At 35.3% G+C, this 17,061-nt stretch overlaps 1 protein-coding gene across 2 annotated transcripts in view; it reads right to left on the minus strand.

Annotated features, from left to right (window-relative positions):
* The window catches only part of SLC44A5 (solute carrier family 44 member 5), a 318,753-nt gene that overhangs the window by 54,539 nt on the left and 247,153 nt on the right, over positions 1–17,061 (minus strand). For both annotated transcript variants that reach the window (XM_033115958.1, XM_033115957.1), the window contains exon 4: positions 10,250–10,334. In XM_033115958.1, coding sequence (XP_032971849.1) covers positions 10,250–10,334 — 85 coding nt within the window. The remainder of the gene's footprint in view (positions 1–10,249; positions 10,335–17,061) is intronic.

Below are 17,061 nucleotides of genomic sequence, written 5' to 3' on the forward strand. Positions count from 1 at the left end.
GTCAGATTCCTTGGGTTCAAAGGAGATGGTGATGGTTGCAACTAAGCAAGTCTGTGGGCGTGACTGAGGAAGTAACTCCTTATTTAACTTGAATTATATTTCCCTCAAGAAACACCATAATAGAAGCAACTGCAAACTATTAGTTTAAGATGGTACACCATGCACTTAAGCCCATTTTTCTTCTTTCCTGAGACTCATGGAAATAAAAAAATGAAAGTACAAAAAGGAATAAACCTCATCATCCAAGCTAAGCATGTGGAGGATGGGATCTGCTCACAATTACACAAGAGAGTTCAACAATTTCTGGAAGACAGAAACCATATGAGAGTGTGTTGAGTGATAAACACACTACAAGGACTATAAAAAGGGTGGGATACGATTTGCCTGTTAGAATTCATGAGACATATTGAGCTCAGGGTTGAGAGTGGGAGATGTGGCTGAAAATGAGACTAACAGAAGTTTACAAACAGGTCTATAGTGCAAATCAGCACCTCTGTGCTTCTCCCATACCCATACATTTAAAATTTTAGCATCCAGGAAAAACAGGCAAAAACAGAGGCCTCTTTTAGTGAATGAAGCTTCTGGGGATATAACAAGGGCTTTTGTGGGATTTGGCAACCCAGCCTACAACCCTTCATATTGTGACACTTTGAAAGCCCGTGCCAGACACCCAGCTTCCCACCAGTTCATTCTGCAGTGAAATCTGATTGCCGGCATGGCGCTCCCCTCTCCTCCCCCACCCTCACCCCACACAGGACAGAGACCTCACTGGAAAACTGACCTCCTAACAGCAGTACAGCAAATTCACACAAGACACCTGTTTTTTTCTTTAGTAAGAATGGAAATGTTGCTTCACTCAGATGCCAAATTGATGCAAAACTTAAGTGGAAGAGCTTTGTCCTCTTAATCATTCCTGTTTCCCTATCTGAAGAGCTCATACTGTGGATCTAGGTATTTCAGTTTGGTAAATGTGTTGCATCAGACAATGTTCAAAGCTGTTTTAACGCAACCTTTATAAGCTGAAGTTTTCGTAGTAACCAGAAGGTGGCATCAAAATCAATCGAGTTCTTGCTTTTTAGTGGAAATCCCAAAGAATAAGACTGTACACCCAAGTAACATGAATAACTTCCCTGAAACTCAAAAGGCAGAAAAAGTTGCCCATCAACAAAGCGCTCCATTTCCCCCAGAGGACCCTGTTTGATCTGTTTTGACATTTTAGAAAAGTCCTGGTTATTTCTCCTAGCATCCTTTTGGCTAGGCATGGACAAACAAAGCAGAGAATGGCCAATTTCTACACCCCAAACATCTCTAAACATGGGATTTAAGCTCCGTTATAAGGAATGCCTTTGAGAGTTGAGAATCAAAGGGTTACTTTAAGTATATCATGGCACTAAGAAGTATAATACTCTAATTGTTACAGTCTCACAAGTATTTTCTGGACTAAATTGTTTGGGATGACTAAATTGCTTATACATCCTCACCAAATGCATTTCATTTTGGAATGGAAACACACACACACACACATTTATTTGTGTCATCTGTTTTTTTTTTACTTTAATGATACATTTTACCAGTTTATGTTCAACATTTTTAGGACTGGATTAAACATGTAACATGGAAAACCAATTTCACTTCAACTTCATTCAATGTGCAGCCTACAAGGCACAGGATTTGGGGTTATAACATTCTACTTGTACCATTTATTATAGTAGTCAGTTGTACCTGAACAAGTACTTTCATCTTTCTGAATTTCAGTTTCCTAATTTTCTACATGGAAGTAATAATAATGATACCCATTTAGCAGTGTTGTTGTGAGAATCTGGTAAGATCCTTACACTGATCTCCATCTTGGGAGCAAATCACTCTCTCACCTGTGCGACCCTTTTATTCTCATTCAACAATGAATTGAATGAGCACCTGTTACAATGGCAACGTTTTATAGGCTGAGGATACAAACAGTAAAAGAGGCAGAGAAAGTTTCCTGACTTCAAAGAATGTTGGCTGTAGAAGGAGGAGATAAACAAGTTAAATTAATAATCAGGATAATTCAGGTGGTGATTGAGTACCCAAGAAAATAAATCAGAGTCTTGTGCCAGAAAGTAATCAGGGAAAAAGAGATACCATGTTTCCTCGAAAATAAGACGGGGTCTTATATTAATTTTTGCTCCAAAAGATGCATTAGGACTTATCGTCAGGGGATGTCATCTTGAAAAATCATGCTAGGGCTTATTTTTTGGTTAGGTCTTATTTTCGGGAAAACACAGCAGTGGGAGTAAGTATAATGCTTCAGGTAGAATTGCCAGAATTACACTTTATTCTTAAAGAAGCACACTGCACTGAAAACACTAGATTGAAATCCATGATTTGTTTATTGTCTAGTTCCTAATTTAATTTTTCAAGTTTTATTGAGATACAATTGACATATAACATTGTATTAGCTTAAGAGGTAACATGTAATGATTTGATATATATATATTTTGCAAAATGATTACCACAATAAATTTAGTTAACATCCATCAATTCAGTTACAAATTTTTACTGTGATGAGAACTTTTAAGATCTACTCTCTTAGCAAATTTTAAATATACAGTGCAGTGTTAACTATAATCACTGTGCTGTACATTACTGCTCCAGAACTTATAACCAAAAGATCTTACCTGTTGACCGCTTCAATCCATTTACTGCAATGCCTCACAACAGATTGGCAATCACCAATCTGTTCTGTTTCTATGAGTTCAGTTTTTTTTAGATCATACTCATGAGTGAGATAATACATTATTTGTGTTTCTCTATCTGACTTATTTCACTTGGCATAATGTCAACAAGGTCTATCTATGTTGTCACAAATGGAACGATTTCCTTTCTTTTTATGGCTAAATAACATTCCATTATATATATATGTATATATATAATATATATAACGTTTTCTTTATCCATTCATCCATCGATAGACACTTAGGATGTTTCCATGTCTTGACTATTGTAAATAATGGTGCAATGAACATGGAAGTGTGGATATCTCTTCCAGATAGCAATTTCAATTCCTTCAGATATAAACCCAGAAGTGGAATTACCGAGTCATGTTAGATCTATTTTTAATTTTTATAGGAACCTCCATATCTTTTCCATAGTGGCTGCACCAATTTACATTCCCATCAACAGTGCACAGGAGTTCCCTTCTTTCCACAACTTTGAAAACACTTATCTTTTGTCTTTTTGGTGACAGCTATTCTAACAGGTGTGAGGTGACATCTTACTGTGGTTTTGATTTTTGTGTATGGTACAAAATTAGGGCCCAGTTTCATTCTTTTGCATGTGGATATCCAGTCTTCCAGGATTATTCGATGAAGAGACTATCCTTTCCCCATTGTATATTCTTGGCTTCTTTGTTGAAAATTAATTAAACTTGCACGTATGGGTTTATTTCTGGGCTCCCTATTCTGTTCCATTGATGTATGTGCTTGTTTTTATTCCAATACCATACTGTTTTGATTATTATAGATTTGTAATGTAATTTAAAATCAAGAAATGTGATGCCTTCAATTTTGTTCTTCCTCCTCAAGATTGCTTTGGCCATTTAGGGTTTTTATGGATCTCTTAGGATTGTTTTGTTTTGTTTTCTATAAAAAGTGGTATTTTGATGGGGCTTACGTTGAATCTATAGATTGCTTTGGATGGTACGGACATTTTTAACAGTATTAATTCTTCCAACCCATGAGCATGGAATTCTTTCCATTTATTTGTGTCTTCTTCAATTTCTTTCTCCATGTTTTATAGTTTTCAGTGCACAGATCTTTCACCTCCTTGGTTATTATCCCTAAGTATTTATTTTTTTGGATGCAATTGTAAATGGGATTATTTTCTTAATTTCTCTTTTTGATAGTTTGTTATTAGTGTATAGAAAGACAACTGAAATTTGCATATGATTTTATATCCTAAAACTTTACTAAATGTATTAGTTCTAAGAAGATTTTGGTGAATTCTTTAAGGTTTTCTATATATAATATAACTTGATCTGAAAATAGAGACAGTTTTACTTCTTCCCTTACAATTTGGATCCTTTTCTTTTTCCTGCCTAATTTCTCTGGCTAGGACTTCCTGTACTGTGTTGAGTAAAAGAGGCAAGAATGAGCATCCTTGTCTTATTCTGATTTTAGAGGCAAAGCTTTTCGTTGTTGAGTCTAATGTTAGCTGTGGGCTTGTTAGATAAAGCCTTTATCATGTTGAGGTACATTCCCTCTATGCTCAGTTTATCGAGAGTTTTTATCATAATTGGATGTTGAAATTTTTCGAGTAATTTTTCTGCATCTATTGAGATGCTAATGTGATTTTTATTTGTTAATGTGGTGTATCACATTAATTGATTTGTAGATGTTGAACTATCCTTGTATCCCTGGGATGAATCCCACTTAATCGTGGCAGATAATCATTTTAATATATTACTGAACTTGGTTTGCTAAAATTTTGTTGAGGATTTTCACATTTATGTTCATCAAGGATATTGGCCTGCAGTTTTCTTATCTTGTAGTGTCCTTGTCTGGCTTTGGTATTAGGGTAATGCTGATCTTGTAAAATGAATGTTCCCTACTGTTCTAGTTTTTGGAAGAGTGAGGATTGGTATTAATTCTTTAAATGTTTAGTAGAATTCACCAGTGAAGTCATCTGAATCTGGTCTTTTGTTGGGAGGTTTTAATTACTGATTCAATCTCCTTACTAGCAATCAATTTGTTCAGATTTTTTATTTCTTGATGATTCAGTCTTGGTAGGTTGTATATTTCTAGAAATGTATCCATTTCTTTTAGGTTGCCCATTTTGTTGGCATATAATTGTTCATAGTAGTCTCTTATGATCCTTTGTATTTCTGTGATAGGGCTGTCATGTCTCTACTCTCTCTTTTGGTAAGTCTAGCTAAAGGTTTGTCTATTTTGTTTATCTTTCCAAAAATCCCGCTCTTAGTTTCAGTAATCTTTTCTATTATCTTTTAGTCTCTATTTCATTTATTTCCACTCTAATCTTTGTTATCGCCTTCCTTATACTAACTTCAGGCTTAGGTTGTTCTTTTTCCAGTTCCTTGCAATATAAAGCTAGTTTGTTTATTTGAGATATTTCTTGTTTGTTGAGATAGGCATTTATTGCTATGAACTTTCCTTAGAACTCTTTTGCTGTATTCCATAAGTTTTGGTATATTTCCATTTTCATGTTTCAAGATACTCTTTGATTTCCCTTTTGATTTCTTCTTTGACCCACTGGATGTTCAGTAGCACTTTCCTCCTTGCTTGATGTATTCCAATTTCTGGGCTTCTTTCTCTTCATGAAGTATCATACGCTCACTCCTAACTAAGGACTTTTGCTCTTACTATTTCTGGTTTAAAAGCTCTTCCCAGGGTTTTTGAAAGGCTGGATTCTTCCTAGTCTTCATATTTTGGTTTAAAAGTCAGCTGTTCATGAAAGCCCTCCTCTGCTTGCTACAACCATGAGGCAACTCATTGCATACAGTCATTCTCTATTAGGCCAACTGTTTTGTGTTCTCTTTCATAGCATTTATTACTATTTGAAATTATGTGACTTTTAAATCTCCACATATTGATAAATTTTCCAGTTTTCTTGTAATTGATTTCTAGTTTCATACCATTGTGGTCAGAAATGATGCTTGATATAATTTCAATCTTCTTAAATTTATTAAGGCTTGTTTTGTGGCCTAACATATAATCTAGCCTGGAGAATATTCTATATGTGCTTGAGAAGAATGTGTATTCTGCTGCTGTTGGGTGGAATGTTCTGTAAAAGTCTGTTAAATTAATCTGTTCTAACGTGTTAAGTTCAATGTTTCCCTATTGAGTTTCTGTCTGGATGATCTATCCATTGTTGAAAGTGGGGTTTTAAATTCTACTATTATTGCATTGCTGTCTACTTCTACCAAAAGATTTGTTAACATTTGCTTTATATATTTAGGTGCTCCTATTTGACGCCCATAAATATTTACAAATTATATGTCCTTTTGTTGGACTGACCCCTTTATCATTATATAATGACTGTTTCGTCTCTTGTTATACTCTTTGGCTTAAAGTCTTTTTTTCATGATAAAATATAGCTACCCCTGCTTTCTTTCAGTTTTCATTTGCATCACATATCTTTTTTCACACTTTCACATTCAGTGTGTATGTGTCCTTAAAGCTGAAGTGAGTCTCTTGTAGGCAGCATATAGTTGGGTGTTATTCATTTCCTTCCTTCCTTCCTTCCTTCCTTCCTTCCTTCCTTCCTTCCTTCCTTCCTTCCTTCCTTCCTTCCTTCCTTCCTCCTTCCTTCCTTCCTTCCTTCCTTCCTTCCTTCCTTCCTTCCTTCCTTCCTCTCTTTCTCTCTTTCTTTCTTATTCATTCAGTCACTCCATGTCTTTTGATTGGAGAATTTAGTCCATTTACATGAAAGTAATTATTGATAGGTATGAACTTACTATTACCAGTTTGTTGACTATTTTGTAATTCTCTTCTTTTTAATTAAATTTATTGGGGTGATATTGGTTAGTAAAATTATATAGGTTTCAGGTATTTTGTTCTCCTCTTGCTCTCTTCCTTTGTGATTTGATGATTTTCTATACTGGTGTGCCTCGATTCCTTTTTCTTTTATGTATTGCATATGTAAGTTTTTGCTTTGTGGTTACCATGAGGCTTACATAAAACATCTTATAGTTTTAACAGTCTATTTTAAGCTAGTATTTTAACTCTGAACACATATTAAAGCTCTACATTTTTAATCTCCCTCCGCCATTTTATGCTTTTAATGTCACAATTTAATCTTTTTACTTTCTGCATCATTAACTAATTATGATAGCTATTTTCTTTTACTATTTTTGTCCTTTAACCTTCAGACTACATTTATAAGTGATTTACCCACCACCATTACAACATTTGAGTATTCCAAATGTTTAACAGTGAGATTATACTTTCATGTGTTTTACTATTATTAATTAGTGTTCTTTATTACAATCACCCTCTTATTGAATGTAAGCTTCATAAGTGCAGGTAGCTTGTCCATTTTTTTGCACTATAACCTCAGCCTTTAGAATACTGAGACATGACAGCAGCTCTGTATATATGTGAATAAAAATAAAAACATAATACTATTACCCAGAAATAATTACCGTAATTATGTATATGTCCTCTCAGTCTTTTCCTCTTGCATATATAGATGCTTTTATACATGTGATATTCACTCATCACAACACACCCACCAGACAGAATTATACTATACAGGACATTTTAGTAAACTGATTTCTTGAATTAACAATATATCATGGGCATGTTTACATAACAATAAATATATCTCTACACAATAATTTCTAATGATTAAATAATATTTTTATTATATGAATATACCATTATTCATTTCATCAATCTCCTATTGATAGACATTTAGGCTGTTTCTATTTTAATATTACTATTACATAGTACCTATAATACTAGGAATTTTAATGCAAATTTTAATTGATAACTTTCTAGGAGGAAAACTACTGAATCAAAAGAATATACGTATTTGCTAAAACTAGATATTTTCATATTTCACTACTACCAGTAGAAAATGAGATGCTTTTTCTCCTCATTCTAGTCAACACTGGAAATTTTAATCTTTTCAATTTATTTGACAATTTAATAAGCAAAAATGATAATTATTAATTTGCATTTTTAAACTGTGGTTGAACAGTATTTTCTATTTTTATTAGCTATTATATTGCTATTTCCTGTTTATGACTTTTGCCCACCTTTATATTGGATGATCATTTTTTTCTTTCTCATTTTGTAAAAGCAGTTCTTATAATAAAGCTATTGTCAGATATATATGTTGAAAATATTTCTTTTTCCTAGATTGCCACTTTTAACTTTGTATTCAGTGGGTTAAGGTGGGTTTACTTTGTGTGGTAATATACTTTAAAATTTCTGTTATGTATTCTGGCTTTGGTTTTATTTAGAAAAGGCTTCTTTACCACATAACTTTGTAAACATACCCCTGCATTTTCTTCTGTTACTTTTCTTGGTTTTATATTTTATATACAAAATCTTCAGTGTTTCAGTATTGATTTGTTGTAAGGTATGAGATAAATATCCAATTTTATTTTATATTTATGAATAGCATTTTAGTTAATTCAATACCATTTATTTAATAACCTATCTTTTTGCTAGTGACTTGAAATCCCATCTTTATGACATTCAAAATTTATATTTGTAATTGGATTTGTTTCTTTCTGCCTAGTTCTATTATAGCTCCACACTATTTTAATGATTGAAAGCTGAGTTTTTAATAAAGATTTTCACTTATTAAAAATGTTAAGCATACGTTAAAGTAATTTTCTTGTTAAAATTTCAAATTAATACATTTTTAGTATAAGAATTAAAACAATTGGGAAGCTTAAAATATATATCAGACTAGCATAGACGGCTCAGAAACAAATATATAAATTTATGGTATGATAATTGTGGTATCAGGAATCAGAGTGGGAAAAAGCATATTATTTAACAAACTATTGTGATATAATTGGTTCTGCAAGTGGAAAAAAAAATGAAAGTTTGGTTCCTACTTCATTCCATACACACAAATAAATCCCAAATGGATTTCTTTAAATCCATTTGAATCCATTTCTTTTAATCCATAGAAATATAAAAATGAAAACCAGAAAAATACTAGAGAAATATAGGTGAATGTTATTTTCAGGAGGAGGAAGGCAAATATAATCGTGACACAAAATCCAGAAACTATAAAGGAAAATCAACAGAACCAACTCTTGAAAATATAAACATAATTTTTAAAGGCTCCATCATATTTCTTTAAATTGATGGGCCATAATTTACTATCATCCACATATTGTTGGATATCTGTATAGCTTATAGTACATTGTTAGTATAAATAATACTTTAATGAACATGTTTGGATTATGCTAGGTTTGTCTTTGAATCTTGATGTACTGAAATTTGTGGTATCCAATGTTTGTTGGCAATAAGTGGATCATGGGTTTAGGTCTGGAAAACGTATTGTTACAGGGGACCTTTTAAAAATAGCCTGTTTTAAAGAACTAGTGATTTGTATTTTTCCCACCTGGTGCTCTCTGTCCTTCATAATGGGAAGGTCTTGTTGGCAATGTCTAGGAATTTTTAGTTATTGGAGTTAAAATAAGAATTACACTGTAGATCCGAATTCAGTCCATTTATGCAGGCAACGAGGACCTCGTGTAGGAGTCAACTTGTCCCCCATAAACTCAACCTGACATGATTAAAGAGTTGCCCCCCACTCAAATCCTGGTTTCTCTTGATTGTCTAGAATAATTCTACTCCATGAATTATGGTAACTCCCTTCTGAATCTACTTTTCTTATCTGTAGATCATGAACAATGAGTTCCACAGTTATGGGTGGGGAGCACAGGCAACACACAGAAGTGTTTTGAGCCTTGTTTGCTGTTGTTGTTGGTGGTAAGGGGGCTGTGGTTGGCTTCCCTCCCCCTTCCCCATTTACTACCAGTTTTTATAGAAACTGAACTGGTTATGAAGAACTAGAAGATCTATGAACAACCCCGTTATTGACAGAAAAGAAATGGACTAGTGAGAAAGGAGGACAATTTTCTTAGTGTGAGATTTATGTTTTGTTTTGTTTTCAGGTAAAGAAATAAAAAATAAAAAAACACTTGTTTTCAGAAATGAAAACTTCTGTTATGATTAACATTATAAGGGACGTTGATGGGACATTTCCTGGTTTGTTTCATCCACTCAGTCATGGTCTGCAGCAGCCAAGTTGCCTTGGAAAGCCTATCACACACTGAAGACTTTCTGGGTGGGCCCCTCACTTGGAAAGGGGGAGTGATTTCTCAGTAGGCACTGTGGCAAACACAACTCTAACACCTGCAATGCCTAGCTTTTCAGCAGCGAATCAATCAGAACTCAGTCTTCCAAAAGCCCCTTTCATAAGGCATTTTAAAATACAGCTTCTGATAAAATCACTGGTCCAACTCATCCATTATAATTACATTTTTTTCACTAAGCAGAGTCTTCATGCATTCTAATAAAATGCTGCCCAATTATGACGTCTTAAGTCATATAGTACCAAACTTTCCAATTGCTTATAAACTGTTTCTAGGAAAGTGGGGGAGGGAAGTCTTTCCTTATGAATTTCAACCTTGTGAAATAGTCTAGTAAGATTAATGTAAAAGTGATTTCTAGGGTATAGCTTAAACAGTAAAATCAGACAAAGCAAAGGCGGCCATACTCACTCATTGGGGGTGCCCTTCTGGCCACAAAAGTGGCCCTGGCTGTCTGTAGGGTAAGCCACTCTCCTGGGGTCGCCATGTACCCAGGCTGCAGGGAAAAGAAAGGACAAAAGGCTGATCAGCAACAGCTGGTTAAAAGCAGTTTGATTGGAGAAATTAGAATGTAGCCACTGCAACACACAAACCTCTGCCTTTAGTCACAGAAGGTTATTGATTTTCTTCAAAGAGTAATTTCTTAATGAAAAGTAAAATAAAATATGGATGAATCAGTCAGAGAGCACATTTTTCTTACTCTTTCAGGATTCATCTGGGTTGAAGCCAAAACATGAGGTAATGCACTTAGAAAATGACATTGATTAAAATGTGAATTAGAGGGCACGCTACAGAAGCTTGGTTGGCTAGAAGTCATTTTTTTCTAGGGCTCAAAACTAAATGACTTCATAGCAGAGCTAATAATTTACAGTAAATAGTATGATGTAATTCTTTTGGGTTATACATAAGTGAAAACACTTAAAAAAGTCAAACAATGAAACTATAATGCCCAAGTCAAATTGACTAGTGTTTTATCATTTCATGTGACATTAAAAAAGGCAAATAGTAGCAACTTCAGAAGCAATACATAATAAAGATTTACTGTGCATTTTGTCTGATAATCTCAAAGCTTACTATAAATATCAAGTATTCTTAAACTTCATGAAAACTGAAGACTCAGTTCTATTTTCTCTGAAGATGCTGGGCTCTACCCCACATAAATTCATCACCATTATTTTCCAAGAATTAGAAACTTGACTTGATGGCTAGACTATAGAATCACAGAAAATAACGTGCATTAACTAAATTAGGCAATACTCTCTAATTCTAACTGAAATTTCTAACTTCTTCAATTTGATTACTAGAGATCCTAAAAATCTAGGAAATGCACTGGTCACCTACTACTAGCCTCTATATATGGAAAACATACCTCTTTGTCCTTTGCTTCCTTTAACATTTGCCCAGCTATCTCCTTACCCACATTTATTGGATTTGACAGTTCATGTTATAATTCGATAACCCTTATGTACACAGCCAGTGTGACTTGGGAAGATTAAAAAAAAAAAAATCAATCCTAAATGAGAATTTTAATATGGCAGGGAAATTTTTCTCAATAATTTTTCTCATCCATCCAAGACTCTCCTTTTAGTATTAAGTACCCAGAAAAGTCCCCTTTGTTTAATTCTTTCCCCAATGTCATAGAGGCCAAATCGGTTTCATCTTCTAATACCTTCTTATAAAATCTGAGTCATTTGGGCAGCTCTCCACTGCCTTATCTTCCCGTTTTTATTTCCCAGAATAAAGAAAGTGGACTATAAATATGGCATGTAAATGACATCTAAGCGTTCAATGTGCAATGTCTCCAGATACTATTTTATTAAATTCTGTTTTATATCTTAGTTTATCACATTTTGGCTAAACCTAAGAAAGAAATCTAATTTTACCTGACTCTATTTTGTGTAATATGTTTCTTTTAACTTTATCCTGAAATGTTTTATTTCTTTTCCATACAATTATTAAGTCAGAAATGGGCACCCCTAAAGAAGCACTTGGACTGCTGGGTTTGCTACTTCGTGTATTTGTGACTCTGAGTAAGTCACGTAATTGTTTTGAGTCAACTGGCTTTCTAATTTGTTCCTATAAAATGGGTATAAGAATACCCAGCCTCAAAAGAATGTTGAGCATATGAAAGAAGATAACGATAGGACAGTGCCTAACATGGTGCTTGGCGTACTGTGTGGACGGGGTCATGTTGTGTCCCGTCTTACCTGGGTGTCATCAAAACCAAACACTGAGGCACCGACTTTGATACAGGCAGTTAATTTGGGAAGCGATGCCAGGAAGCTGAGGGCGTGTGAGGACAGTGAGGGGGCAAAGCCGATGTAGGGCATATTCATGAGTGGGACACTGTGTGGGCAGCAGAGCCTCATCCTGCGGGGACCTCCTGAGGAACCATGCAGAACACGCCTGTCACTGGGCAAGGACAAACTGCCTGCCATGGTGGCAAGCCAACTCAGAGGACTCAGGGAAAGAGGGGTGGGGCACCGGCAGTACTGGCTACAGTTCCCCCCTCCCGCGTTTCAGCATCAATCAATTGATCAAAGAATTTGACTTGACAGGTATGTATCCTGTGCTGGAAGTCATTCCCAGCATCGATAGTTGGTCAGAATTCTCAAGAAGCACCTGAAAAAGAGAGGATACAGCTTGTAGAAGGCTTAGAGAAGAGCTGGGACCTGAGAAAGAGAGAAAAGAGACTAGGATTTGGACAGGGGGCCAGAAGGAAGGAAGAGTTATAGACTGAGGGAAGAGAACAATAATGAACTTCCATTTATTAATTGCTTACAATGTGTCAAGTACTATGTTAAAGATATCACATCCATGGTCTCATTTGAGTCTCACAGTACCTCTATAACAGGGTTTCACAAGAACCCTATGAGGTAGATATTATTTTCACCTAAATTTTATAGATAACTGCAGCTTAGAGTTTTATTTACTTCTCAAGATCACACAGTGATTGAAGTGGCATAAACAGGGCTTGACGTTAGGTGTGTTGCTCTAGGCCCGTGCTTTAACCACTAGACTATGGTAGCGATGATGGTGCCCACTACAGAATAGATCAGGAATGAGCTTATTAACAGTGGAAAATAACAAGGATTTCCGCTACATGAGGATCAGCTGTATGTGGACACATATGGTAGGAAAGGAGACGAGGTAAGTACTTTTGGAGTCTTTGTCATTTGAAAAGAAATTTGTACTTAACAGGAGAGAGAGAGAGTCTGACTGGGAGGGATATGATGCCTGGGGACAAAAGAGAAGGAGACATAGATAGAAGTGTCAGGGGAGTAATTTTCCATCTTGATTTTGTAGTTTTGGATTGTGGCAGGTGGCTGTGTTTACTAAGCTGCGGCTCCCCCTCTCCATGCAGCCTCTGGCACAGAAGTTGTACTGCAGGTGGTCTGTGTTTGAGCTGGAACATCAAGCCTTTGAGCTGAAAGCTGCAAGGCCCCTCAACCAAGTCACCTCAGTTGAAGGCATTTAGTTTTCTTTATCTTCTCCATTAAGCCTACTGTGTTTCCCCGAAAATAAGACCTAGCTGGACCATCAGCTCTGATGTGTCTTTTGGAGCAAAAATTAATATAAAACCCAGTATTCTATTCTATTCTATTCAGACCCGGTATTGTATTGTATTGTATTATATTATATTATATTATATTATATTATATTATATTATATTATATTATATTATACAAGACAGGGTCTTATATTAAAATAAGACCGGGTCTTATATTAATTTTTACTCCAAAACATGCATTACAGCTGATGGTCCGGCTAGGTCTTATTTTCGGGGAAACACAGTACATCTCGTCCACCCACCCCTGCTGGAGGAAAATGGCAGATAAAAAAAAAAATAATAAAAGGTGGAAAAGAAGATGTGCAGCAGCCTTAATTTTTTCTGTTAATAAACTGAGGGACTTCTCACAGTTTACTCCCTTTCTTGAAATTTCTCCATTCATGGAAATTCTAGAATTGTGCTGTCCAGTATGGTAACCACCAGCTACATGTGTCTACTGAGTACTTACATGTGGCTTATCTAAACTGAGATCTACTGTAATTGCAAATGCACATCAGAGGGTAACGACAGTATAAACAAAAAAGAATGAAACTATTTGATAATTTTATATTGATTATCTTTGAAATGATAATATTTAGTTATAGCTAATAAAATACATCATTAAAATTAATTTCCCCTTTAAAAAAACTTCCCTTAAGTAGGGCTACTAGAAAATTTAACATTACATAGGTGACACATATTATATTTCTCCTAGACAGATGTGTTCTAGAATACTTCCCCACAGATGTCAAAGGCTCTCATATGTATGTCAGTCCTTCTCCAATCCCATTATACCCAACACATCCTTTCTATAACGAATATTTACGATGCTCCTTTCATAATCTTGAAATACTACTCACAGATAACATAACTCACTCATACACACACTTCTTTAAAAAATTAACAAAATGCCCTAACTATAATGTAAATGAGAAATAAGAACAAAATAATTTATAATTAAACAGTATGCATATCAATGTGCAAATGCTCACATGTGACTAACCCAGAAGACATAGTGAAACAAGTTAGGTGCTTGCACCTACTGATAGAATCACTGAATGTGACAGCTATAATTGTAGGAGGATATAGGTGTACTATGTAGGGGACTCAAATAATACAAGTGTCGTTGTTAACGATATAATTGTCTAAAATGAACACATTTTAGTAAATTCTAACAAAAACGTACAATCTTTCATCAAATTCCTTCGGTATTTATTAAAACTATGCAAAAATAATATTTTTATTTTTAAAACAGAAATTCTAGATACAAATATTAAAAAACACATTGTCAACCACATTAGTGGAACATGGGACAGTCAGGCAGGAAGTGGAGCAATTTGGGTTGTATAGAACTGTCCCAGATATAGCAAGACGTCTACTTTCCCTGGTTCCCATTCACTAAATGCCAGTCGTACCCCCAAACACTGTGACAATATAAAAAAGTCAACTGAAATGTCCTGAAAGACCCCCTAGGCAGTGGTTCTGCTTCAGCTGAGAACCACTGAGTTAGATGTTTATTTACACTCTTAAAACTCTCAAAAAAAAAAAAAAAAGATAGATTCCACATTGTCTTTTTTCTCCCAGATTTTTTTTGGGGGATATGTTAACATGAAGTTCTTTCTTATAATTTAATCCCATTTACTTTTATTCAGCTGATCACCATCAGTCATCTATGGTGACTTTCAAATATGCCCATAAATTATCTGACATTGTTCCTTCAATGGGTGGTGCTTAATTCCCCTTCTTTTGAGTGTGGACTAGATTTAATGACTGGCTTCTAATGAATAGAATGTTGCAGAAATGACACTGGGCAACTTCCAAGAGTAGGTCACATAAAGCATTGCACTTCCTCCTTGTTCTCTCTTTTAGATCACTAGCTCTAGGGGAAGCCACATGACTTGAGACACTCAGACAGACCTATAGAAAAGCCCCCATGATTGTCAGCTGTCAGGGAGACTGAAGCTTCCTGCCAACAGCCACATGAGGTTAGCCATCTTGAATGCTGATCCTCCACCTTAGTTAAACCTTCAGGGGACTGAAGCCTTGGCTTATATCTTGACTGCAACCTCATGAAGAATGTGGAGCCAGAGCCACCCAGCTAAGCTGTTTCCAATTCCTGAACACAGACACTGACATAAGAAATGTTTGTTATTTTTACATTACCAAATTCGGGAGTAATTTGCTATGCAGCAATAGATAACTGATCAGTATACAGCTTTTAAAAATATTTTATGTACTTGAGGGAAGCAGTTAATCATCTCTCTCTTCTTCCACCTAATTATTCATGATATTTAAATCCTCTTTTCTGTTTGATTTGTTTTGTTATGTTTTAAACTCATAGCTACCATGGTAGAATTTTAGTCATTTTTGTTTCTTTCCCATATAATTTAATACATGGAGCTCTCAACTGGATTTAAAATACTCCTTAGGGCCTAACCAATTATACAGTATAAGCTATTTATTTATCTTAATTCCTCAAAGAATGTTAACATGAAAAGTTTATTTGAAAACATTAGTCTAGAATATGGTCAAACTCCTATTCATTCACACTGAACTGGTAATCGTCATATTCCTATTTATTTAGTCATTCATTCATTGGGTTTTACTTGTGATTGACACATAAAGAGTAAGGATATAGAGATGAACACATTCATATTTGCTATAATAACTGTTTCATAATTAACGCATTCTCCCCAAGGGAACTATATATTATCCTGATTGGCCAGTGCAGAGGGAAGATGGTTTCTGAAGAATGATAACAGATTCTCTTAAGCTTAATCAAGTCATGACCTTAATTTCAGCTGCTGTTCAAGTTATAGTCTCTCTACTAAAACAAATGAAAGCAGCCTCTGCCACCTTGGATGCAGCAATTTGTCTAACAAAAGCTTTCCCATTCCCACTAAATAGAAAACACCAGGAGCATTTGCTTTCACCTGGCAGGGAGAGTACTGCTTCCTCACTATATTCCCTCAAGGTTATATGACCACCTAGCTCTTTGCCACAACTTAGTTTGTAGGGTTTTGATAATATCCTTACTCAACAGGGTATCACACAGATTCCTTACATTGACGGCATCAAGCAGAAAAGACATGGAAATGACTGGACAGCATGTAATATTGATGCCTTAGAAAGACATATGTATGCTAATAGATAGGAAACAAGTTTCATGAAAATACAAGGGTCTTTCAATAAAGACCCAATGAGTCCAGGAGTGATATCTCCTCCAAAGTAAGTGATAAATTGTGGCACCTGGCATTTTCTGCTATTAAGAAAGAGACACAATGCATATCACCTGTCAGATCTGAGTAGGGCTCAAAGAAATAAAATGCTTTTCAGATCATCCAAGCTAATGTGCAAGCAGATTTGCCATTAGGTCTGTCTGGCAGAATGGACACCATGGTGCTTAAAACATCTGTCAGAGGACAAATGTCTATTAGAGAATCACAGTTAGAGGTCCCTAGGGTTTTAGAGAAAAATCCATGTTCTTTCAGCAAATAACTGTTCTCTTGAGAAGTAACTCCTGGACCCTGAGTGATCTCCCAATGACATAAGAAGCCCATCATGCACTACCCAGCAAGCCTAAAGTTGGCTGTGCCCAGCAGCACGCCATTATTGAGTCGAAGTGGTAGATTCATTCAACACTTGAGAAGGTGGCAGACGACAAGGAACTTTC

Source organism: Rhinolophus ferrumequinum, chromosome 9, assembly GCF_004115265.2.
Source record: "Rhinolophus ferrumequinum isolate MPI-CBG mRhiFer1 chromosome 9, mRhiFer1_v1.p, whole genome shotgun sequence".
NCBI lineage: Eukaryota > Metazoa > Chordata > Mammalia > Chiroptera > Rhinolophidae > Rhinolophus > Rhinolophus ferrumequinum.